The sequence below is a fragment of the Oncorhynchus mykiss genome, chromosome 9 (assembly GCF_057628025.1).
Source record: "Oncorhynchus mykiss isolate SJ-2025 chromosome 9, ASM5762802v1, whole genome shotgun sequence".
Lineage (NCBI taxonomy): Eukaryota > Metazoa > Chordata > Actinopteri > Salmoniformes > Salmonidae > Oncorhynchus > Oncorhynchus mykiss.
The window spans coordinates 77,497,459-77,524,641 of record NC_143030.1 but is presented as its reverse complement, the minus strand read 5'-3'; the positions used below and the strand labels follow the sequence as shown (position 1 = coordinate 77,524,641).

The 27,183-nt window shown below is 45.2% G+C and overlaps 1 protein-coding gene across 2 annotated transcripts; it reads left to right on the top strand.

Annotated features, from left to right (window-relative positions):
- Nucleotides 1–3,965: 3,965 nt before the first annotated feature.
- spsb1 (splA/ryanodine receptor domain and SOCS box containing 1) lies at nt 3,966–23,950 on the top strand. Of its 2 annotated transcripts, none has more exons than XM_036988950.2 (3): nt 3,966–4,386; nt 9,714–10,647; nt 18,585–23,950. In XM_036988950.2, exons 2-3 carry the CDS (start codon nt 9,954–9,956, stop codon nt 18,710–18,712), a joined length of 822 nt encoding a protein of 273 aa, XP_036844845.1. In that variant the 5' UTR covers nt 3,966–4,386; nt 9,714–9,953; the 3' UTR covers nt 18,713–23,950. The 2 variants fall into 2 exon arrangements, with proteins under 2 accessions (XP_036844845.1, XP_036844846.1); XM_036988951.2 differs by having other exon boundaries at nt 4,039–4,386; nt 9,880–10,647.
- The last annotated feature ends 3,233 nt before the right edge of the window (nt 23,951–27,183 follow it).

Here is a 27,183-nt window from a genome sequence, read left to right as displayed (position 1 = left end):
TTGCAGAATAACAGCAGAACACTGGGATTTTATACTTTTATAATCATGATCACATTAAGTGACTTCTCTGTGTCTGTCTCCTATTATTTGCACAGGATTCCAAGTCAGTCACTTTGAATAAAAAGTGTCTCTTAACACAAACTAAGGTATAATCTCAGAACTGTGTGCATTGAAGTCACTAGATGGCAGTAGAGTCCTTCTACCGGTGTATCATATCAACAAATACATACATTTTTACAGTGACTGTCACCGGTGCAACACAGTACATCTGAATCAAATAGAAAGCTAGCATAACGGTAAGTAGGAAGGAATGATATCAAGTGCACTTGACATCTACATAAGGAATACCTTGAATCAGTTAGTGGGGTCTTTGTGAAGTGTCGTGTTCATATACCATATCAATAGGGTTATAACATGACTGGGACAGCACAGGACCCAGAATGACATGTAACAAGTCAGGGCTCCTTGCACATCTTATTTTCACAAACTAACACCACAGGGAGTTAATTACTCAGTCCAAACTAACACCACAGGGAGTTAATTACTCAGTCCAAACTAACACCACAGGGAGTTAATTAAGGTTTTACTGCTAACCTGCAAAGCATTACATGGGCTTGCTCCTACCTATCTCTCTGATTTGGTCCTGCCGTACATACCTACACGTACGCTACGGTCACAAGATGCAGGCCTCCTAATTGTCCCTAGAATTTCTAAGCAAACAGCTGGAGGCAGGGCTTTCTCCTGTAGAGCTCCATTTTTATGGAACGGTCTGCCTACCCATGTCAGAGACGCAAACTCGGTCTCAACCTTTAAGTCTCTACTGAAGACTCATCTCTTCAGTGGGTCATATGATTGAGTGTAGTCTGGCCCAGGAGTGGGAAGGTGAACGGAAAGGCTCTGGAGCAACGAACCGCCCTTGCTGTCTCTGCCTGGCCAGTTCCCCTCTTTCCACTGGGATTCTCTGCCTCTAACCCTATTACAGGGGCTGGGTTACTGGCTTACTGGGGATCTCTCATGCCGTCCCTGGAGGGGGTGCGTCACCTGAGTGGGTTGATTCACTGATGTGGTCATCCTGTCTGGGTTGGCTCCCCCCCCTTGGGTTGTGCCGTGGCGGAGGTCTTTGTGGGCTATACTCAGCCTTGTCTCAGGATGGTAAGTTGGTGGTTGAAGATATCCCTCTAGTGGTGTGGGGGCTGTGCTTTGGCAAAGTGGGTGGGGTTATATCCTTCCTGTTTGGCCCTGTCCGGGGGTGTCCTCGGATGGGGCCACAGTGTCTCCTGACCCCTCCTGTCTCAGCCTCCAGTATTTATGCTGCAGTAGTTTATGTGTCGGGGGGCTAGGGTCAGTTTGTTATATCTGGAGTACTTCTCCTGTCCTATTCGGTGTCCTGTGTGAATCTAAGTGTGCGTTCTCTAATTCTCTCCTTCTCTCTTTCTTTCTCTCTCTCGGAGGACCTGAGCCCTAGGACCATGCCCCAGGACTACCTGACATGATGACTCCTTGCTGTCCCCAGTCCACCTAGCCGTGTTGCTGCTCCAGTTTCAACTGTTCTGCCTTATTATTATTCGACCATGCTGGTCATTTATGAACATTTGAACATCTTGGCCATGTTCTGTTATAATCTCCACCCGGCATAGCCAGAAAAGGACTGGCCATCCCACATATGCTCTCTCTAATTCTCTCTTTCTTTCTCGGAGGACCTGAGCCCTAGGACCATGCCCCAGGAATACCTGACATGATGACTCCTTGCTGTCCCCAGTCCACCTAATCGTGCTGCTGCTCCAGTTTCAACTGTTCTGCCTTATTATTATTCGACCATGCTGGTCATTTATGAACATTTGAACATCTTGGCCATGTTCTGTTATAATCTCCACCCGGCACAGCCAGAAGAGGACTGGCCACCCCACATAGCCTGGTTCCTCTCTAGGTTTCTTCCTAGGTTTTGGCCTTTCTAGGGAGTTTTTCCTAGCCACTGTGCTTCTACACCTGCATTGCTTGCTGTTTGGGGTTTTAGGCTGGGTTTCTGTACAGCACTTTGAGATATCAGCTGATGTACGAAGGGCTATATAAATAAATTTGATTTGATTTGATTTGATTACTCAGTCCAAACTAACGCCACAGGGAGTTAATTACTCAGTCCAAACTAACACCACAGGGAGTTAATTACTCAGTCCAAACTAACACCACAGGGAGTTAATTACTCAGTCCAAACTAACACCACAGGGAGTTAATTACTCAGTCCAAACTAACACCACAGGGAGTTAATTACTCAGTCCAAACTAACACCACAGGGAGTTAATTACTCAGTCCAAACTAACACCACAGGGAGTTAATTACTCAGTCCAAACTAACACCACAGGGAGTTAATTACTCAGTCCAAACTAACACCACAGGGAGTTAATTACTCAGTCCAAACTAATTCCCCAGAGAGTTAATTCCACAGTCCAAACTAACACCACAGGGAGTTAATTACTCAGTCCAAACTAACACCACAGGGAGTTAATTACTCAGTCCAAACTAACACCGCAGGGAGTTAATTACACAGTCCAAACTAACACCACAGGGAGTTAATTACTCAGTCCAAACCAACACCACAGGGAGTTAATTACTCAGTCCAAACTAATACCACAGGGAGTTAATTACTCAGTCCAAACTAACACCACAGGGAGTTAATTACACAGTCCAAACTAATTCCCCAGAGAGTTAATTCCACAGTCCAAACTAACTCAACTCCGATCCCTACAGGCTCTGGGGCCTAAGAGGGAAGAGTATCTTTGGACAGTATTCCTTGCAATGTTTCGGGCCGTGAAGTCCTGGGAAGAATCTCTATTGCATCCTCATCGCGTCCTTCTCAAAACACATTGGATGATAAAGTCAGATGTCCCTCCCCTCTGACCTTCTCTTCCAATGGGTTTTGAGTAGGAGGCGAGGGGAGAGGACATGAGGAGTATACGATCGAGATTCTTTCCTGTAGACCCATGAACTTTTCTATGGTGAGTTGCTCAGTAGGGAGACTCGAGCAGCGGTGTCCAACTCCTTCCATAGAGGGCCAAGTGTCTGCTGGTTTTGTGTTGTTTTCCCTTTCAATTAAGACCTAGACAACCAGGTGAGGGTAGTTATTTACTAATTAGTGACCTTAACTCGTCAATCAAGTACAAGGGATGAGCGGAAGCCCGCAGACACTCAGTGCTCAGTGGAATGAGCTTGACGCTGGAGAATGATAGAGGCCTCTTGTGGCCAATAGGCCATATTAGCATGGGTAGCACCATAGAGTACCACTGTATGAGTCATGAGCAGCACCACTGTATGAGTCATAATGCCCCTAAAACCTAATGGTCAAACAGGGAAATGGTTATAATTTTTCCACCATGCATTTTTCCCATAGGGGATTTTTAGAAACACTTAAAATAAGGTCTGTGTTTCGTGTAGGCTTTACCCTGACGTGACGTTTTGATAACGCCGTAAATCTCTCTCGGACAAGGTGACTTCTATCAATATAAAATCGGCTCTATTTACTCTCAGATTCAAAATGGTTAATTAGCATCAAAGTAGACATCATGCAAGATTACAAATCCCTGCAATATCCCGCACCCAATCTCTAGCTGGCACCTCTGCTAAAGAAATGTTGTCAACTAATTAATTACTAGATTTAGCTAACATTAGATAGTTATTCCAGAGATTCTTACCTTTGCCTCGATGTGGCAGTCTCGTTCAGATCATCCTGGCATTCCTTGTTCTTTATGATAGCCACATTAGCAGCATATTAACATTTCATTTGTTGGGGGTAAATATAGGCAAATATAGTGACAAGACACCTTGTCTGAGAGAGATTTACATGGTTATAAAAACGTCACGTGAGCCTACACGAAACACAGGCCTTATTTTAAGTGTTTCTAAAATCCCCCATGGGAAAAATGAATGGTGGAAAAACGATTGGAATCTCCCTGTTTGACCACTAGGTTTTATGGGTATTATGACACCTCCACTGTGGGGCTCTATTGAGGGCAATCCACCATTTTAATGTCGTATACTGGGTGGGATTTCCAATTGAATTGGCTGATTCCCTCCAAAACGTAAGAAAACGTTTTGCTGCGAATGCGAGCGTTTGTTATGAGACAAATCTGGGTAGTTCCTCCCGGTTTGGTTCCTAATGAATTTAGCCCAGCAAGGCATCTGGGCGCTATTGGACCACGTGACTGGTTAGGACAGCCATCGTTTTACCTAATTCATGTCCAACCCAAAATGGGAAAGGGGTGCGAGGACTGCAGAGGATAAAACGAACAGCAATGGTATCGTTTAGGAGTTTTGTTTCAATCTCAAAACCTCGTTTTTCAAATCCTCTGCAGGTTCTATTGGTTGAAAGAAAAAAAAAGTAACCAAGCAAAGGTGAGTTTTATGTAGTTCGTTTTTTTTTAGAGGTTTTGTTTTCGGTTTTACTTATGCTATGTTTTCATGTCTAGATCGCTAATTGACATTCAATGTTTTTAGTCGCAAACAACGAAACATGTCATGAGAGCAGTTGATAACTTAACAAGTATCAAATGCCATGAAGTCAATTGTATAAATTTATTTTCAACAATGAATCTACTTTTTTTTGTTTTTGTTTTTTGACACACTTCCTCTGTTAGAACTACAAAGTCCCTGGGAAGTACCTTCACCTTGCTTGGTGTTAGAGACGTTCTTGCATGGAACTCAAGTGGCGCAGTGTCAAAGTTTACTTCCAGTTAAGAGTGAATGTTACGGAATAACTACTAGCTAGGAGCAGACGGACATCACCGGAATCTCACTAGACGTTCATTATTCTCAAATCAGGACAGCGTTGTGCCTGTGTGAGATATGGCTTGGAAAACGTATCTCAATCCTGGGATGGCAGTATACTCTAATTATCCCAAATGACAAATTGAGGAGATTGAAATACTGCTAGTTTTGTCCTCTACATACTAGGTTAGCTAATGGTATAACAGCCCATTGAATTCCATGAAAATGTGACGCTTAGTGTTGAGGTGAGAAGCTACCGGAAGTGTTGTCGAATCCCAATGGGCTGCAATAACATTAGATAGTTTGTCAGTATGCTAGGCTATCTAGTCATTTGAAAACTAGAACTATTTTAAATCTTCTCGATTTGCTAGTTGGGTTAATGGGATAATTAGGATTACACTGCCATCTCCAATCCCTGGATTGAGGTAGGTTTTCAGAGCCATATCTCTCGCCGGCTCAGAGCTCAGTGATTTATCCTTGTTCCAACTACAGAATGTGATGAACATCTAGTTGGATTCTGGCTACTGCCTCGCTAAGAATTTAACTCGTGTTTGAATGTAATGAACTTCGATTTGTAAAACGTAATCTCTTTTTAAATCATAGTTATAAACCACACTGTAAAACACGTAATGTACAGGCAGCCAATTACCTGGAGATTACTGTAATAATTAGTACAGTATGTTACCAGGAATTCCAAAAGAAACGTTGGTTTAACAGTACATTACTGTAAAGTTTACGGTATTGTTCTGTTAAATCAAAGTTTCTTTAGAATTTATGGTAGCATACTGTACTAATTATTACAGTAATCGCCAACAAATTGTCAACATTTATAAAATTGTTGCTTTAAAATTTTGTACAAAATAACTTTACTCGCATAAAAACTGGATGGAAACATGGACTGTTAAAAAAAAAAAGTGGTTTTAATTGTAATTTTCTGTAAAAAAAAAATTCAGTATGCTGTTTCCATCCAGTTTTTATGCGAGTAAAGTTATTTTGTACAAAATTAAAAAGCAACAATTTTATAAATGTTGACAATTTGTTTTTTTGACAGTGGCACCACCATTTTGAGTTAAATTTGCAGTCATGCATTGCTATGTTGTGTGGTCCTCCCACTGTGAACTTGAAAAAGCATGCACGGTTTAGGCTACAGGGTGGTGAAAGTGCACAGTGATGTGCTTGATGCTCTTTTCCAAATAAAGGTAAGGGTCTTCGTTTGTATGCTAGTGACATGATTGGTGCTTAGCTGCCAATTAACACAAAATATTCTTGCTCCAATCCATCTCATTAGGACAGGTAGACTGGACAGGTAGACTGGACAGGTAGACTGGACAGGTAGACTGGACAGGTAACTTTATCAGCAAACTGTTGTCTAGAGAGCATGCGTGAACCAGGTTGGGCAAGTTGTACTTTTATTGCCACAGTTGGTGTGACAGAACTATTGATAGATTGGAAAATGCAATGGAAATGCATGCAACTCATGGTTTTTTTTAATTGTAAATTTGGGACATAGCTTAAGCGCAAAATTATTTTGGTGTACAGTATGTCATCACAGTCTTTTACCTGCCACAAAGCAATTATGGTGTGGAAATGCGCCTATTTTTTTTTCCCTCCATGTTATTTTATAATATTCATATAAAAATCTGTAGCAAAGATATTGCTCCACGTTGAATAAAGCTTTCTACACCCATCTATCCATCTATCCATCCCTCCCTCCCTCCCTCCCTCCCTCCCTCCCTCCCTCCCTCCCTCCCTCCCTCCCTCCCTCCCAGCAGGTTCAACCTGCTTATTGGCATTGGCTTCTTTCATTTTACTCTTTGTACTCTTTAATAGCAACCCAGGATTCAGAAACTGGATGAAGGGAGCGTAGAAGTGCGGCGACATCTACATAGTTCGTGTTTTGGCCTAAATGTGGACTCGGTCAACGCGAGAGACTAGTGTTCCTTTGGCTCAGCTAAATCCTTCAGTCCCAGCCACATCTCAATCGGCTCCTTACTAACCCAGGGGTCCAGAAACCCCAACAAGCCCAGCTGCAGGATTATTACACCAAGGCACTCAGCCTCCACCTCCCTTCACATTTTATTTATGGATGAATAGGGACCGGTATGAACACGTTGAATAGACAATCAAATTGGTCATTTTCAACATCCGTCCTTATTCAATTTAAGACTAAAAATGAAGGAATTTACAAAAGTTTCTGCTATTTGAGGACCACCATCGAAGGGTAGTACAAAACCAACTGTCACTAATCCTCATTTAAAATGTGTGTTCTATAATGAAAAATATATATATATGTATATATTTTAGTTCAGTGTAGTTCTACTTTAATCCCACGAATTAAGCGTTTTGGTTTGAAATTCAGTACTTCAGCACAGCGCTGTTGGTTCATTCTGAGGAAGAAGAATGAATGGTTAAGTTTGCATCCCAAATTTCCTATATCGTGCCCTACTTTTTATAGGGCTCTGGTCAAAAGTAGTGCACTACATAGGGGGGAGGGAAGGGGGGGGTGACATTAAGTCTCCAGCACGGAGTCTGCAAATTTAACATGTTTCATACTCCCTGTCCTGAGGCCCTGAAGGCTGGACGGGCATTGAGGGACGTTTGATTAAACCAGGCTGTGATGATTGTAAACGCCTCTCTACTTAGTGCCCTACTTTTGACCAGGACTTGTTAGAGTGCTCTATTGGTCTCTATGTAAGGAAAAGGGTACCGTTTGAGCCATGTGGCCACCCGCTGCAGGGCTATTCTCCCTCTGTTTTGGCCATCCACTGAGGAGACATGACCCACTTAAAATAGTTGTTTACTTGCATTAGAAAAAGAGCCAAAACACTTCTCAATGAACTCTTGTCTACAATTAAATTAGTCTGGCCTTTCCCTTTTCAGCAGCAGCTTGCACAGTGCAGTTTCTGATGCTCCCTGGCCGGCTCCCTGGCTGTGTGGCGATGGCAGCACAGTTCCCTGGCTGTGTGGCGATGGCAGCACAGTTCCCTGGCTGTGTGGCGATGGCAGCACAGTTCCCTGGCTGTGTGGCGATGGCAGCACAGTTCCCTGGCTGTGTGGCGATGGCAGCACAGTTCCCTGGCTGTGTGGCGATGGCAGCACAGTTCCCTGGCTGTGTGGCGATGGCAGCACAGTTCCCTGGCTGTGTAATTAGTTTCCTGTGTGTCTTCATGACCTCCTAGCAACGTGGACAGAAATAGAATCAATCAAACCTGCCGAGGGGGGAAATGACATCTGAGGTGTTCCAGTAAAGTGAATCGTCAGGACTTCCTGTGAGATACTCTGAACTCACGGGCAAACAAACAAAACAAATGTTTGGTTGAAAATAAATGGATTTGAGTTGGTAGTTATGAATGCGTTTGTGATCTAAGCTATGCCAACTGTTATTGCATACAATTACAGAATTTGAGTTAGTCAAGAAATTCTCCTATTCATAGATGTTTTATTTTTTAAGTAAGGGCTTATGTGAGTTACCTGTATCTGAACATGGTGTCCATCTAGTACTACACACTGCATTTCTCAAAGTGCAGTGCGTCAAGCTTTCACTTAGGACTTGGGGGGGAAAAGTCTGTAAGGTTGTAGCGCTGTCCAGCAGTAGCCGGTCAGTGTAGCCAGACCAGTAGCCTTGTGTTATCCTGCCCTTGAAAACAACAATATTTTTAAGCCCAAAGTTTTCCTGTATAATAGTGAACGGCTAGCCCCGACCAGACGACTGCAAACGGCCGGCCCCGACCAGACGACTGCAAACGGCCGGCCCCGACCAGACGACTGCAAACGGCCGGCCCCGACCAGACGACTGCAAACGGCCGGCCCCGACCAGACGACTGTATAATAGGAAACGACTCGAGCTTTCTGCCCTCTATTCCCCATTTGTGGGCACAGTTTTTTAGTTTGTCTGAATATATTTAAGTTTACTGCAGAGATGGAAATCTAGGCCTTAGCAGCTGTCTTGCCCTCTGTCTGTTTACACTAGCAGGGCCTCAGTTGCAAATATTAAGGTTGTGTTTTTCCCACTTGCTGTATATGAAACCACAAATATTAGTTGGTTTACACACCCAGTCTTCCCAAGTCTTGAAGGCTGTGTCAGTTGTTTTGTAATTTCTGATCATTTAAGGACCTAAATTTAGCTGGGGCAAAAACAACATTAAATCCAGTTCAGCTAATCAATTCTCTTTGCATCTCAAATTGCTGACCGTTGAGCTCAGTTGTACATTTATGCACCATTATTGAGTTAGTTAGGCCTACTATGTCTTTCCAGGAGGGGAATTTCTTTCGGCAATGAGCAATGACGTTGCCCTCGACCTTTCTTCAAGCATTTCTTGGAATAATTGTCATGGAATTTTTTTTCTCTCCCAAAAAAAGATTCTGAAGACCTGATTTCATAAAGCCTTAATGTGTTCCGTGGACACCAGTATCCCCATGAGTTGATGACACCTGGTCCCGTATCCACTAAAGCTTCTCAGAGTAGGAGTGCAGATCTAGGATCTGACCACACAATCTTACTCATTATGAACTAAAAAGGCAAAACGGGATCCTAGAACAGTACTCCTCGAGAAGCTATTATGGATACGGGTCCTGATTTAGGATCCATTTTAGCTTTTTTGTTTTAATGATTATAATTATATTGATGAGGAGGGAGACCTGATCCTGGATCAGTAATCTTGCCTTGTGAATATGTCCCTGAAGTCGTTTCAAGGCTTGCTCTGATTTAAGCAGCATGAGCATTACGCAGGTGCACCTTGTGCTGGGGGTAATAAAAGACCACTAAAATGTGCAGTTTTTTTTTTTCACACAACGCCTCAAATGTCTCAAGTTTTCAAGGAGCATACTGACTAAAGGAACATCCAGGCTCTTACCAACCGAGTCACACAGGACCATATTATAGTGATTAGGAAGCAGGGTACTGTGGTGTAATGATTCATGTTCTACCTCTCTTCTCCTTTCCCATCTCTTCGCAGGTGGGATTGAACCAGCAGCTGGCCTGAACCTGTTAACTGGCAACCAGGAGCAGGAACACCAATCCAGCCTCCTGATTGGCTGTGACAAACAGGCTGTGGAGAGGAGGGGGAAACTAACAATCAACTGATTTTGATTTGCTCTCCCCTTTTTTATTTATTTTTTGAGGACTCAGCAGGAGGCCTCAGCAGGAGGACTCAGCAGGAGGCCTTGGGCTCTGTGTTCTAACTTCCCAGACGAGCATGGGGCAGAGCATCCCTGGAGGCATAAAGACTATTGACATGAGAGACCCGGCGTTCAGGCCTCTGAAGCTGGAGTTGGCAGCCCTGGACCACGCCAAGCCCTCCAGGCTGGATCTGCTGCTGGACATGCCCCCTGCTGGACAGGAGGTCCAGATGCAGCACTCGTGGAACAACAACGACCGATCGCTCAACATCTTCGTCAAGGACGACAACAAACTGGTCTTTCATCGGCACCCCGTGGCTCAGAGCACGGATGCCATCCGGGCCTGTATCGGCTACACCCGGGGGCTCCACGTCTGGGAGATCAGCTGGGCCATGAGACAGCGGGGAACGCACGCCATTGTCGGCGTGGCGACAGGAGACGCGCCGTTACATTCTGTAGGCTACACGACCCTGGTCGGTAATAACCACGAGTCCTGGGGCTGGGACCTGGGACGAAATAAACTGCACCACGATGGGAAGAACCAGCCCAGTAAGACATACCCAGCGTTCCTGGAGCCGGATGACACGTTTCTAGTCCCCGACTCGTTCCTGGTAGTGTTGGACATGGACGAGGGGACTCTGAGCTATATAGTGGACGGACAATACCTTGGGGTGGCTTTCAGAGGACTCAAGGGGAGGAAGCTGTACCCTGTCGTCAGTGCTGTGTGGGGGCACTGTGAAATACGAATCCGCTACATCAATGGACTGGATCGTAAGTATATTTTAAGGGGTTCAGGGTTGGCTTTTGTCTTTTTCTCTGAGACTTAGGGCTGCACCTTTTTGGACAAAGTATCTAATTACAAAATTCTTTGGCCAGATATTGCGATTTATGAATTAAGGACCTAATTTTAGAAATCTGTGCGAGATGTAATCTTGTATTTCCTTTCCAGCTTGTTTATGATCTTCTAGAAACTGACTGTCACGTGCTGAATACAACAGGTGGTTGACCTGACCTGTGAAATGCTTACTTAAAAATAGATGGGTACCATTTAAAATGATAATTTCCCCATATTTTATTTAGACCAGTTGAGAACAAGTTCTCATTTACAACTGTGACCTGGCCAAGATAAAGCAAAGCAGTGCGACAAAAACAACAACACAGAGTTACACATAAACAAACACACAGTCAATAACACAATAGAAAAGTATATGTACGGTGTGTGCAAATGGAGAAGATTAGGGAGGTAAAAGGCAATAAATAGGCCACAGAGGTGAAATAATGTCTTTGGCTATGTGATAGAAATCACTACCAGTGTCTACGGGATGTTTGTCAAAGGGGTGTTCCACTTAAAACGCACCGGAAATCAATGCCTTTTTAACATCGGTGGCTGAAGCGCGATTGGCCGACATGCCGTGCAGAGTTAGAGAGCCCGCTTGTGATTGGCTCAACATCTTCTTGTGCATTTAGAAAGCGAATGAGTCTAGCGCATCTCATTGGAGGAGGTACCGTAGTCCAGTTTGTTGTTGTGTCTCAGGAAGGAGGAAATGGCAGCCTCTTGCTATATGGGTATTACACACGTCATTATCACAACTTGGATCTGAATTGGATTATTCGTGCAGCCCTACCAGAGACATTGGTTTAGACTTCCTAAACGCCATAGACGTCACGTCTCACGGGCCTGTAGGGCGCTTTCAGCACAACACAACATTTTTGGAACCTTCAGATAGATAGATACCTGCTATGTAGATCAAACATGCCTCTCTGACATGCAGTAGGATAAGGAATAATGTTGGCTCAATTCATTTGATCTGTAACGTTAGGGCTATACTGCTCGCGTTCCTAGCTATCCCATGAACACTTCCTTCTAGGGATTAAAAAATAAATAAATGTAAATCCTTTTTCTCCCCAATTTCGTGGTATCCAATTGTTAGTAGTTCCTCTCTTGTCTCGTCGCTACAACTCCCATACTGACTCAGGAGAGGCGACGGTCGAGAGCCATGCGTCCTCCGAAACACAACCCAACCAAGCCGCACTGCTTCTTAACACAGCGCGCTTCCAACCCGGAAGCCAGCCGCACCAATGTGTCGGAGGAAACACCGGTGACCTGGTCCTGTGTGACGAGACAAGGATGTCCCTACCGGCAAAACCCTCCCTAACCAGGATGACGCTGGGTCAATTGTGCGTCGACCCATGGTCCCCCCGGTTGCGGCCGGCTGCGACAGAGCCTGGGCTTGAACCCAGAGTCTCTGGTGGCATAGCTAGCGCTGCGATGCAGTGCCTTAGATCTCTGCACCACCCGGGAGGCCTCACCTAGGGAACTTTAGCAGCTCGGTCTGGTCTTTCATTGTACAGACATGACGTGATTCATAACTTCATAATAGACACAAAAACATTTTTTGTCCTGCGTCCCTAATGACTCCCTTATGTAGTGCACTACTTTTGATAGGGCTCTGGTCAAAAGTAGTGCACTATATAGGGTGTCATTTGTTTGGGCCGTACACACGCGTTTCATTGATGTAATGAACTTGAGCGTAACAGTACATTCAAAGGTTGGGCCATTATTACTGCTCACCAAGGTTACAGCAGAGCACTGAGGCTTTCTTGCCTGTTCCCAGATCAGTTTGTGCTCTCTTGCCATTTCCCATGGTTACTGTTTTTTAATGTGTATATGTTGGTTTGTGTTGCCTTGCCAACACCTAATCTGGGACCAGCCTAGAACAGACTACATTTAGGCTTGCCTGGTCCCAGATCAGTTTGTGCTCTCTCGCTTATTTATATTTGATCATTTTCGCACATTTTGTCTTTTGCTGGCCGTGACTATTTACAGAGGAGTTAACAAACAAACCCGGCACAAACAGATCTGGGATCAGGTTAGAGGCTTACAGACCACAGTTAGGCTAGCATGGTCCCAGATCTGTTTGTGCTGTTCTCTCAAACTGGAGCTTGCCAATTCAGCAAGACAGCCTGGTCCCAGATCTGTTTGTGTTGTTCTCTCAAACTGGAGCTTGCCAATTCAGCAAGACAGCCTGGTCCCAGATCTGTTTGTGTTGTTCTCTCAAACTGGAGCTTGCCAATTCAGCAAGACAGCCTGGTCCCAGATCTGTTTAGGCTAACAGAGCCATTGATCCTAACTATTATCCCAGACCGTTGGGCACTACGTGATAAGGTGCCACTGGCATCGTGATGACATCACTTGATCTCTCTGACCTATGCCCCAGAGAACAACAGTAGATGGATAACTGAACAAGCCTGTTGATCACGCTTTCTTTTTCTTCTCTTCTACCATCTTGACTGTGCTGCCTCGTCTGCCTCGGGCTTGACTGTGCTGCCTCGTCTGCCTCGGGCTTGACTGTGCTGCCTCGTCTGCCTCGGGCTTGACTGTGCTGCCTCGTCTGCCTCGGGCTTGACTGTGCTGCCTCGTCTGCCTCGGGCTTGACTGTGCTGCCTCGTCTGCCTCGGGCTTGACTGTGCTGCCTCGTCTGCCTCGGGCTTGACTGTGCTGCCTCGTCTGCCTCGGGCTTGACTGTGCTGCCTCGTCTGTCTCGGGCTTTGGGTAGCATTGTCTGCAGTAAGGTGTCACGAGAATGATCCCTTAAAATAATCACTGATCTGACATGAGTAGAAGGGTGTACTACTGGAAGCTTTTCATTGCATTGCTTTCACAATTATGTCATGTCAGAAGTCTGGAAGGAAGCATTTCAAGAGTGTTCAAACAGTTTTCACCATGCAAATCTCTGGCTCCTAGTTTAGATGTCAACGCGTCTCTGGCTCCTAGATTCTCTCTAGTTTAGATGTCAACGCGTCTCTGGCTCCCAGATTCTCTCTAGTTTAGATGTGAACGCGTCTCTGGCTCCTAGATTCTCTCTAGTTTAGATGTCAACGCGTCTCTGGCTCCTAGATTCTCTCTAGTTTAGATGTCAACGCGTCTCTGGTCCTAGATTCTCTCTAGTTTAGATGTCAACGCGTCTCTGGCTACTAGATTCTCTCTAGTTTAGATGTCAACGCGTCTCTGGCTCCTAGATTCTCTCTAGTTTAGATGTCAACGCGTCTCTGGCTCCTAGATTCTCTCTAGTTTAGATGTCAACGCGTCTCTGGCTCCTAGATTCTCTCTAGTTTAGATGTCAATGCGTCTCTGGCTCCTAGATTCTCTCTAGTTTAGCTGTCAACGCGTCTCTGGCTCCTAGATTCTCTCTAGTTTAGATGTCAACGCGTCTCTGGCTCCTAGATTCTCTCTAGTTTAGATGTCAACGCGTCTCTGGCTCCTAGATTCTCTCTAGTTTAGATGTCAATGCGTCTCTGGCTCCTAGATTCTCTCTAGTTTAGATGTCAACGCGTCTCTGGCTCCTAGATTCTCTCTAGTTTAGATGTCAATGCGTCTCTGGCTCCTAGATTCTCTCTAGTTTAGATGTCAACGCGTCTCTGGCTCCTAGATTCTCTCTAGTTTAGATGTCAATGCGTCTCTGGCTCCTAGATTCTCTCTAGTTTAGATGTCAACGCGTCTCTGGCTCCTAGATGTCAACGCGTCTCTGGCTCCTAGATTCTCTCTAGTTTAGATGTCAACGCGTCTCTGGCTCTTAGATTCTCTCTAGTTTAGATGTCAACGCGTCTCTGGCTCCTAGATTCTCTCTAGTTTAGATGTCAACGCGTCTCTGGCTCCTAGTTTAGATGTCAACGCGTCTCTGGCTCCTAGATTCTCTCTAGTTTAGATGTCAATGCGTATCTGGCTCCTAGTTTAGATGTCAACGCGTCTCTGGCTCCTAGTTTAGATGTCAACGCGTCTCTGGCTCCTAGATTCTCTCTAGTTTAGATGTCAACGCGTCTCTGGCTCCTAGATTCTCTCTAGTTTAGATGTCAACGCGTCTCTGGCTCCTAGTTTAGATGTCAACGCGTCTCTGGCTCCTAGATTCTCTCTAGTTTAGATGTCAACGCGTCTCTGGCTCCTAGATTCTCTCTAGTTTGGATGTCAACGCGTCTCTGGCTCCTAGATTCTCTCTAGTTTAGATGTCAACGTGTCTCTGGCTCCTAGATTCTCTCTAGTTTAGATGTCAACGCGTCTCTGGCTCCTAGTTTAGATGTCAACGCGTCTCTGGCTCCTAGATTCTCTCTAGTTTAGATGTCAATGCGTCTCTGGCTCCTAGTTTAGATGTCAACGCGTCTCTGGCTCCTAGATTCTCTCTAGTTTAGATGTCAACGCGTCTCTGGCTCCTAGATTCTCTCTAGTTTAGATGTCAACGCGTCTCTGGCTCCTAGATTCTCTCTAGTTTAGATGTCAACGCGTCTCTGGCTCCTAGATTCTCTCTAGTTTAGATGTCAACGCGTCTCTGGCTCCTAGATTCTCTCTAGTTTAGATGTCAAAGCATCTCTGGCTCCTAGATTCTCTCAGGTTTAGATGTCAACGCGTCTCTGGCTCCTAGATTCTCTCTAGTTTAGATGTCAACGCGTCTCTGGCTCCTAGATTCTCTCTAGTTTAGATGTCAACGCGTCTCTGGCTCCTAGATTCTCTCTAGTTTAGATGTCAACGCGTCTCTGGCTCCTAGATTCTCTCTAGTTTAGATGTCAACGCGTCTCTGGCTCCTAGATTCTCTCTAGTTTAGATGTCAACGCGTCTCTGGCTCCTAGATTCTCTCTAGTTTAGATGTCAACGCGTCTCTGGCTCCTAGATTCTCTCTAGTTTAGATGTCAACGCGTCTCTGGCTCCTAGATTCTCTCTAGTTTAGATGTCAACGCGTCTCTGGCTCCTAGATTCTCTCTAGTTTAGATGTCAACGCATCTCTGGCTCCTAGATTCTCTCTAGTTTAGATGTCAACGCGTCTCTGGCTCCTAGTTTAGATGTCAACGCGTCTCTGGCTCCTAGATTCTCTCTAGTTTAGATGTCAATGCGTATCTGGCTCCTAGTTTAGATGTCAACGCGTCTCTGGCTCCTAGTTTAGATGTCAACGCGTCTCTGGCTCCTAGATTCTCTCTAGTTTTGATGTCAACGCGTCTCTGGCTCCTAGATTCTCTCTAGTTTAGATGTCAACGCGTCTCTGGCTCCTAGATGTCAACGCGTCTCTGGCTCCTAGATTCTCTCTAGTTTGGATGTCAACGCGTCTCTGGCTCCTAGATTCTCTCTAGTTTAGATGTCAACGTGTCTCTGGCTCCTAGATTCTCTCTAGTTTAGATGTCAACGCGTCTCTGGCTCCTAGTTTAGATGTCAACGCGTCTCTGGCTCCTAGATTCTCTCTAGTTTAGATGTCAATGCGTCTCTGGCTCCTAGTTTAGATGTCAACGCGTCTCTGGCTCCTAGATTCTCTCTAGTTTAGATGTCAACGCGTCTCTGGCTCCTATATTCTCTCTAGTTTAGATGTCAACGCGTCTCTGGCTCCTAGATTCTCTCTAGTTTAGATGTCAACGCGTCTCTGGCTCCTAGATTCTCTCTAGTTTAGATGTCAACGCGTCTCTGGCTCCTAGATTCTCTCTAGTTTAGATGTCAACGCGTCTCTGGCTCCTAGATTCTCTCTAGTTTAGATGTCAACGCGTCTCTGGCTCCTAGATTCTCTCTAGTTTAGATGTCAACGCGTCTCTGGCTCCTAGATTCTCTCTAGTTTAGATGTCAACGCGTCTCTGGCTCCTAGTTTAGATGTCAACGCGTCTCTGGCTCCTAAATTCTCTCTAGTTTAGATGTCAATGCGTATCTGGCTCCTAGTTTAGATGTCAACGCGTATCTGGCTCCTAGTTTAGATGTCAACGCGTCTCTGGCTCCTAGTTTAGATGTCAACGCGTCTCTGGCTTCTAGATTCTCTCTAGTTTAGATGTCAACGCGTCTCTGGCTCCTAGATTCTCTCTAGTTTAGATGTCAACGCGTCTCTGGCTCCTAGATTCTCTCTAGTTTGGATGTCAACGCGTCTCTGGCTCCTAGATTCTCTCTAGTTTAGATGTCAACGTGTCTCTGGCTCCTAGATTCTCTCTAGTTTAGATGTCAACGCGTCTCTGGCTCCTAGTTTAGATGTCAACGTGTCTCTGGCTCCTAGATTCTCTCTAGTTTAGATGTCAATGCGTCTCTGGCTCCTAGTTTAGATGTCAACGCGTCTCTGGCTCCTAGATTCTCTCTAGTTTAGATGTCAACGCGTCTCTGGCTCCTAGATTCTCTCTAGTTTAGATGTCAACGCGTCTCTGGCTCCTAGATTCTCTCTAGTTTAGATGTCAACGCGTCTCTGGCTCCTAGATTCTCTCTAGTTTAGATGTCAACGTGTCTCTGGCTCCTAGATTCTCTCTAGTTTAGATGTCAACGCGTCTCTGGCTCCTAGATTCTCTCTAGTTTAGATGTCAACGCGTCTCTGGCTCCTAGATTCTCTCTAGTTTAGATGTCAACGCGTCTCTGGCTCCTAGTTTAGATGTCAACGCGTCTCTGGCTCCTAGTTTAGATGTCAACGCGTCTCTGGCTCCTAGTTTAGATGTCAACGTGTCTCTGGCTCCTAGATTCTCTCTAGTTTAGATGTCAACGCGTCTCTGGCTCCTAGATTCTCTCTAGTTTAGATGTCAACGTGTCTCTGGTTCCTAGATTCTCTCTAGTTTAGATGTCAACGCGTCTCTGGCTCCTAGTTTAGATGTCAACGCGTCTCTGGTTCCTAGATTCTCTCTAGTTTAGATGTCAACGCGTCTCTGGCTCCTAGTTTAGATGTCAACGCGTCTCTGGCTCCTAGATTCTCTCTAGTTTAGATGTCAACGCGTCTCTGGCTCCTAGATTCTCTCTAGTTTAGATGTCAACGCGTCTCTGGCTCCTAGATTCTCTCTAGTTTAGATGTCAACGCGTCTCTGGCTCCTAGATTCTCTCTAGTTTAGATGTCAACGCGTCTCTGGCTCCTAGATTCTCTCTAGTTTAGATGTCAACGCGTCTCTGGCTCCTAGATTCTCTCTAGTTTAGATGTCAACGCGTCTCTGGCTCCTAGATTCTCTCTAGTTTAGATGTCAACGCGTCTCTGGCTCCTAGTTTAGATGTCAACGCGTCTCTGGCTCCTAGATTCTCTCTCTAGTTTAGATGTCAACGCGTCTCTGGCTCCTAGTTTAGATGTCAACGCGTCTCTGGCTCCTAGATTCTCTCTAGTTTAGATGTCAACGTGTCTCTGGCTCCTAGATTCTCTCTCTAGTTTAGATGTCAACGCGTCTCTGGCTCCTAGATTCTCTCTAGTTTAGATGTCAACGCGTCTCTGGCTCCTAGTTTAGATGTCAACGCGTCTCTGGCTCCTAGATTCTCTCTAGTTTAGATGTCAACGTGTCTCTGGCTCCTAGATTCTCTCTCTAGTTTAGATGTCAACGCGTCTCTGGCTCCTAGATTCTCTCTAGTTTAGATGTCAACGCGTCTCTGGCTCCTAGATTCTCTCTAGTTTAGATGTCAACCATCGTGTTTTGTTAAGTGTGGAAATGACTGGACTGGACTGACTGGTCCTCATGACTGCTCCTCTCGGGGTAATGTGGTTTCTAATGAGAATGTTTATCAAAACATGTTGTTGTACTGGAACGATTCACCCTGTGTACACTAGTAAATGTTCATCAACTTGTTGTACAGCAAGACAGTTCTGATTGGACGTGTGTGTGTGGGGGGGGGTGTTTATGTGCTCTCTTTCTCTCTCTCTCTCTGTCTGTGTCTCTGTCTCTCTCTGATATTTAAGGTAAACTAAATGGGAAAGTATTGCTGTACTCTAAATCTCTCTCTCTCTCTCTCTCCCCAGCTGAGCCTCTCCCTCTGCTGGAGCTGTGTCGGCGCTCTGTGAGGGTAGCTTTAGGCAGAGAACGACTGAGTGAGATCCATGGTCTGCCTCTACCGGCCTCTCTCAAGAATTACCTTCTCTACCAATGACCTCGGGACCCTCGGCACAACAGAACATGGCTCCGATCCGTCGGCTGTCCCTGCCGGCCTCCATAAAGAACTACCAAGGGGCTGCCCTGTGCCCTCTCATAATATACACTGAGTGTCACTGTCAGCCTCCATAAATAACTACCAAGGGGCTGCCCTGTGCCCTCTCATAATATACACTGAGTGTCACTGCCGGCCTCTGTCCATAGGGCTGTCCCTAATCAACTACTACCAATTACAACTCAAGGGACGGTCCTGTCCCCTCACTAGGGACTGCCTTGTCCCTTCACAACCCTCATCTTGTACACTTGAGCACAGGCTCAGAACCACAGCCCACCTCTACTGGCCTCGATCAAGAACTACCAATGACCAAGGGAGGGTCTGGGACTCACTCACAACATCTCTCTCCCCCGACTGCCCCGTCTGTGCCCACCAATAGATCCACAGAGCACGCCTCACCCTCGCTCACCGTCTTTGGGATTGTCCCCACTGAGGGTAAACTAACCAGTTCAACAACCCAACATAACTCCAGCTTCTGTGTTTCATCTCCATGAATAATCCTCCCAGCCCTCAGGGCTCATTTCTACTAATCACATTACACCACAGAGTGAGAAGAACACTGTTGTGTGATGCTTGGCGTGTTCAAGACGCCGTAGAGACAGTGGTTGGTGTTGGGTCAGTATTTTTTATATATTTTTTAAATAATTGGCGCATACAATGAACACCCGCCAAATGCGGGAAGATTTAGGTGTTGGCGGGTGGTCAATTTGCAGGGCTCCACAGTGCCAGCGTTACGTTCACCAACAAAATAAATAGTCTGAAGAATTCTGCAATAGCTGTTTTCAAAGTATTTCTGTTTTGTTTCGTAGCTGCTAATTATACTAATCCTATATCCCACCTGGTGCAGCAACACCGCCTGACAGGGGAGCTGAGCTCACATTCTATATCCCACCTGGTGCAGCAACACCGCCTGACAGGGGAGCTGAGCTCACATTCTATATCCCACCTGGTGCAGCAACACCGCCTGACAGGGGAGCTGAGCTCACATTCTATATCCCACCTGGTGCAGCAACACCGCCTGACAGGGGAGCTGAGCTCACATTCTATATCCCACCTGGTGCAGCAACACCGCCTGACAGGGGAGCTGAGCTCACATTCTATATCCCACCTGGTGCAGCAACACCGCCTGACAGGGGAGCTGAGCTCACATTCTATATCCCACCTGGTGCAGCAACACCGCCTGACAGGGGAGCTGAGCTCACATTCTATATCCCACCTGGAGCAGCAACACCGCCTGACAGGGGAGCTGAGCTCACATTCTATATCCCACCTGGTGCAGCAACACCGCCTGGCAGGGGAGCTGAGCTCACATTCTATATCCCACCTGGTGCAGCAACACCGCCTGACAGGGGAGCTGAGCTCACATTCTATATCCCACCTGGAGCAGCAACACCGCCTGACAGGGGAGCTGAGCTCACATTCTATATCCCACCTGGTGCAGCAACACCGCCTGACAGGGAGCTGAGCTCACATTCTATATCCCACCTGGTGCAGCAACACCACCTGACAGGGGAGCTGAGCTCACATTCTATATCCCACCTGGTGCAGCAACACTGCCTGACAGGGGAGCTGAGCTCACATTCTATATCCCACCTGGTGCAGCAACACCGCCTGACAGGGAGCTGAGCTCACATTCTATATCCCACCTGGTGCAGCAACACCGCCTGACAGGGGAGCTGAGCTCACATTCTATATCCCACCTGGTGCAGCAACACCACCTGACAGGGGAGCTGAGCTCACATTCTATATCCCACCTGGTGCAGCAACACCGCCTGACAGGGGAGCTGAGCTCACATTCTATATCCCACCTGGAGAAGGGGAGCTGAGCTCACATTCTATATCCCACCTGGTGTAGCAACACAGTCTGGCAGGGGAGCTGAGCTCACATTCTATATACCACCTGGAGCAGGGGAGCTGAGCTCACATTCTATATCCCACCTGGTGCAGCAACACCGCCTGACAGGGGAGCTGAGCTCACATTCTATATACCACCTGGAGCAGGGGAGCTGAGCTCACATTCTATATACCACCTGGAGCAGGGGAGCTGAGCTCACATTCTATATCCCACCTGGAGCAGCAACACCGCCTGGCAGGGGAGCTGAGCTCACATTCTATATCCCACCTGGAGCAGGGGAGCTGAGCTCACATTCTCTATCCCACCTGGTGCAGCAACACCGCCTGACAGGGAGCTGAGCTCACATTCTATATCCCACCTGGTGCAGCAACACCGCCTGGCAGGGGAGCTGAGCTCACATTCTATATCCCACCTGGAGCAGGGGAGCCGAGCTCACATTCTATATCCCACCTGGTGCAGCAACACCGCCTGGCAGGGGAGCTGAGCTCACATTCTATATCCCACCTGGAGCAGCAACACCGCCTGGCAGGGGAGCTGAGCAGGGGAGCTGAGCTCACATTCTATATCCTACCTGGTGCAGCAACACCGCCTGACAGGGGAGCTGAGCAGGGGAGCTGAGCTCACATTCTATATCCCACCTGGAGCAGGGGAGCTGAGCTCACATTCTATATCCCACCTGGAGCAGGGGAGCTGAGCTCACATTCTATATCCCAACTGGAGCAGGGGAGCTGAGCTCACATTCTATATCCCACCTGGAGCAGCAACACCGCCTGGCAGGGGAGCTGAGCAGGTGAGCTGAGCTCACATTCTATATCCCACCTGGAGCAGGGGAGCTGAGCTCACATTCTATATCCCACCTGGAGCAGCAACACCGCCTGGCAGGGGAGCTGAGCTCACTGAGTGAAGTGCTGATAGATTCATGCTCATGAACGTTGGTCTAATTTACTCAAGTCTACAAAGTGAGACTTTGTCCTCGTGTTTCTTGGCTATTTCAATTGTTTTGTTCACAAGATTGGTTGTTTTTCAACGTTCGTTTTGAGTCCGCTGCTTCATTGGATAGCAAAATCTCCCTAGTCAGACCCCAAATCTCTCTTTCTCTCACACACACACACACACACACACACGACAGAATGCGAGTGGCCCCGTTACCATGGTAACTTCCCTCCCTTAAAGGGGCAACTGGGCATTTTGTCTCCAGATATTTTGATTTTTAAAAGACCGAGGTCACAATTTTAAATGTATTAAATTGTACTTCTTACTAACACATTTCTTGTTTTAGAAATATTAAAAAGCATGATTGTCAGTTTTTGTTGTAATTATGGCCAAAATATTTCAGCTGGTTAAAGAATTTGAGTGGCTGGTTGATTTTTTTTGTTTCTACCTTCAACAATGACTGCTGGACCAAAAACAACATTTTAGGCCCTGTTTTATAATCCAGTTTTTATGGCTTACTTTAATCATATACTGGGACATCCACGGCTGTGACGGATATGACATGCAGACAGGACTTTTATCCAGATCTCTGCTGTTCCTGAGGACTACCATGTAAAGACATAAGTTGGTGTCCTGTCTGTCCGTGTTAAAGTGCAATGAGTTTGACGTCAGACTGCAACACCTTGTGATTTGACTTCTCTCCTTTTTGTTTGCAGTTTGGCTTAGATTTTTTATTTTTTTTACATCAATCACTTGATGGTTGTATGACATGTCCTGTTGGGGGTAAAAGTTGGAATATTGTGTTGGAATCAAACTTAAGTTCGTTGGCGGCGGGGGGGGGTGGTGGTGTGTGTTGTAGAATAGATTTGTTTGTTATTTGTTATGATCCCCATTTGAAGTGCTGAGATTCTTAAATAATAATTTTCCTAACACTTTCTGACCACCAGGTGTCGCCATTTCTCACGTCTTTACAATTCCCCTTGTCGACGGCCAATAATAATATGCTTTTTTAGCACTCTTTTTATCCAAAGGGACTTAGTCATGCGTGAATACATTTTACGTATGGGTGTACCCGGGAATTGAACCCATTACCCTGTCTTTACAAGCACCATGCTATACCAACGGCGTGACAGAGGACCACCGTGAGATGGTGCTCCTTTATATACTTGTTGAGACTTAGGGGATTTAGCCCTGTGTGTGTACTCTCCGGGGGGGGGGGGGGGGGGTTATTTAGCCCTGTGTATGTACTCTCTGGGGGGGGGTTCAGCCCTGTGTATGTACTCTCTTGGGGGGGGGGGGGGGATTTAGCCCTGTGTGTGTGACCTCTACAGTGGGGGGAGGGGGATTTAGCCCCGTGTGTGTGTGTGTACTCTCCGGGGGGATTTGGCCCAGTGTGTTTTATACTGCAGTGCTATCTGCTAGGCCCGGTGGGCTGGACAGACCAGGACTGACCTCTAATGTTGAGGTGATAGGATGCAATTTCTCCTGGAAGCACCACCATTACTACCACTGTTTTATATCTCAAGGTGACCATTTACCCTTACCCCTCCCCCCGTACCCTTACCCCGCCCCCTACCCCGATCTTTTTAAAAGGGATAGTTCAACCAAATGACGTATTTAGTTCACAATCATTCTAGTGCAATCCACGCTTTGGGTTAGTTTACCTAGCCTCCCCTTGTCCATAGAATACGTACAGGGTAAGGAAACCAAGATGTTTTCTATGAACAGTCCCTTTAACTCAACCTGAGAACTGCAGATTCTTCTTTCTGTACTATTTGAAGTGCCTAGCTGTTTTATGTTGGGGGGGGGGGGGGGTGACAGATTTAAGACTTTTTATTTTATTGGAGAGCTTTGTATATAAACTGAAGGATGACATCGCTGTGATCGTTTGTAGCATGCAACTGATGTTTTCTCATTTGCCCACCAAGCCAATCACTGTCCATGTTCATGAATTTTTCTTCCTGCTTTGGGATCCATACGTATTGTTTTCATTTGGAAAAATCATATAGGTTCAAATGGCACCCTATTCCCTACATAGTGAACTACTTTTGACAAGGGTCCATAGGGCTCTGGTCAGTAGTGCGCTGAATCGGGTGTGATTTTGGGATGTAATAATGGAGACAAGCCAATCCACGCGTGCTGCTGCAACGTGATGCCAAGAGGGTACAAATTGACAGCATATTGTCAAATTATGATTTTTTTTTTTTTTCTTCATTTTGAGTCATTTTCAGATGTCCAGATGTGGTCTGAGTTCGGCATTGTGTCCAGTCTTTAGACCATGCGGCGCCGATTGGTTTTTATTTCCATCTCACTTGCAACCGCTCGTTCTGTTTTGTGTTCCTTGATGAAATGATTTGTAACTATATATATAATAAAAGTTTATTTCAAATGTATATATTTTGTGCTGTTAAGTGACTTTATCTGTATGATTTAATTGGTGCTCAAAAGTATCAACAAGGTAGCAGAAGCAAGTGGAAATGGAACTGAATTGTGTGACGATATGTCAACTGTGCAGTGGCCACCCAAATGAAAAATATCCACTTTACTAAAATCAGAAGCTTTTAGCTAGGAAATGGGAGCGCCACCGGAATTTTCCTTATCTAGCCTGCAGGGGGCGCCAAAGAACAGATACTGGCCTTACTGCACCAACTACCTTATGATCGTTTTTAGTTCAATTGCAAAAGTCAAAGGACCTCTTGTTGTTAAACATTAAACCCCAAAGTGAAAGGTTTACTGTAGCGGCTTAGTGTGTGTGTGTTTGTCATCATAATGAAGACCTTTGTATCGATACAGATCCACTCAAATAACTTTTGCAGTGTTGCTTACTGCAAACGTGAACATCGACTACGTCTATGGAAAAGTCAACAAACAAGTCGTATTTGTGCCCAGAGTAAACTTTTTTATTTGATTAGATGTTTTTTTAAACTGATCAATCAGCAGATTTCCACTGCCAAACATCCCAATTTACCACGTGGTTGAATGAATGACTTCTGTCTGTACTCCATAGGATATGAACCTTGATACCTTGTAAAGTAGTACTTTAGGAAATAGTTTAATCAATCCGTATCATCAATTAAATCACTATGGACAAAACATGTAACCATGACAAGAAAACACACCCACATGAAGCACCTGCGCCGTTTGTAGCCATGTAAGAAGAGTCCCGGTTTATTTATCTTTTATTTTATTTTTTAAATATTTGTTTAATATATTTTTTTTTAAAGGCGTTAAATGCTGTTGGCGATCTCAGAATGATCGAGGCCTCCAATAGCCAAAAGACTGTTCACATGGGCAGCACCATTTTTAGGGCTTCCACCATTTTTTTTTAATGTAGTCAACTGAGTGAGTGGGACTTTTAAATTGATTGGCTGATGTCCAACCGGGGTCATCATGAGGAATCGGCCAATCAGGAAATGTACTATTTCAAAATGGAGAGAACGGGTTGAGGCTGTCGCAGGTAGTTGACCTCGCATCATTTCACAAAGGACTCCTCCGTTGTATCCCTGCGATGAGCTTCGTCTCCTCTGACACAGATTACTATAGCAGAGTCATCAGAGAAGTTCTGTGTCTGTTCATTGGTGTGTGTGAAGTCATGTGTTAACAGGAAAGGGTTATTTCCCCTTAGTAAGAATGTGAGTTATCCAGTGACATATTCCATTTTCTCTTTACACCTCCAGAACTGGGTACAAACGCAGTTCAAATATGTCAAACATTTGCTTTAGCCTGCCTGGAGTGTCTGATGTCTTTTTCCTGTTGGTTTCAGTTCAACAGACAAGCTCAATCAAGCAGAACTAAAGTATTTCAAAATGATCTCCAATAGTGCTTGGGTTCCCGTCAGGGAAACGGACCAGAGTTCTTCCGGGTCACGTCACACGGACCTCTCACGACAACAAACGGAACACAGGCGATACATCTGCCTAGACGCTCCCAGTCACACCAAGACAAGGAGAGGATACATGGACGTGTGGTTTACAAAATTAGCACTTTATAGTAAGAAAAATTAAACTATGCAATGTTTATTTTGTTGTTGTTGCAACTATTGTATTTAAATTACCCTCCATTGCAGTTTTGTTTGTTTGCCATTCTGAATCTAGCCGTTTTACAAAGGACAAAGCGGATAGCTGTCACCCGTGTGTACCCTCATGGCCTCTGCTGTGGGTTAGTTATAATAATTCTAGGACAATTTAGCATCTGTTTTTCAAGGTGACCTACAGTAATGCATGCACACATTCTCTAATGGGTGGCCCCAGCAGGAACTGAACATACGCTCCTGGAGTTGCAAGTGCAATGGTCTACCAACTGCGCCACACAGGACAGCATGCTAGGGGTTGTTTGACTGGTTTTTAAATTCTGGATGTTCTACCAGGGGGATTCTGATGTTCTACCAGGGGGATTCTGATGTTCTACCAGGCTAAATGTCCTTTCAATTCTTAGAGTGCCTGAAGGGTAAGGGACTTGGATTGGAATTTTGAATTGGGCACTTGCCATATGATTTCTCTGAAGTGTGGTCACCAGGTGTAGACATACAGCTCTATGGATTTAAAGTTAGCCTTGTGTGGTCTGTCCACTAGTTGAATCACTGTCCTTTTGCTAACCTCTCTGGGTCGTTCCATTTGATTTCAATCCCTTTTTGACCTCACCCCCCTTTTCATTTGAATGAAACTATCTATACATATTTCCCCTTGGTAGAAGTAAGTTAGAAAATAACTGTTTGGACCTGAATTGCAAAATAATTCGGAGAGGTGCTCACTCAGTTGACCTTTTCTTCATCACTGGAAGAGCTAACGGTTGAGTTTGATTTAATTTAAACGTTTTCATTCAAACAGGGTTGTCAAACTATTTGATAATTTCTTGGTTATTATAATTTTTAATAAAAATTGATTTTTTTACCTTTAACATCAATTATTTAAAAACGCATAAAATCTTTATGTACTCACTTAGTACACTGGCTAAGTGAAAGTAGCATGTTACGGTTTTATCACCCTTATTTCCACCTACCCAGTTCTTTCTTATCAGTAACCTGGACTAATAAAAGGCCAGAGATGCACTCCTTTGGGTATATTGTTTAATTGGATAAATTATTTATCTCTCCGTGGTCAACTGTTCTGTCAATCTTCTTGCCATAAATAAATAGAGGCCCCCACTTGTATCGTTGCCAGACCTCTCCACGTCACCGTCAACTCCCCCGACCAGCCCCTATGACGTCGATTCTTCAGAATTTGATTACTGTTGTCCTAGCAGCAGGATATTATCTTGCCGGCATGATCGCGGATTTTTTTTCAACATAAGAGTCCCCTTGCAAAGAAACACTAAACTGGGAATATCATTTTTTTTGTTGCATTGCACTATAGTGCAATACAACTGTTTTTCACAGCACTGAAACCGCCTTTGAAAAAATAAATAGATAATTTGACATATCTTAATTTTAATAGTGTATTTATGTCAGCATTTCTTTTGAAAGTTTATGCAACTACTGTTATGTTGAAAGCATTTGTGTAGGCTATGTTTAAAGAAATACACTTTTAATGAAATACAAATGTGTCATTGGACATACTCAATAGAGTCTGCAAAACTTAAATGGGTCTCTTGTGCTGAGCAAAGAGTTTAATACAGAGTGCTGCTGAGT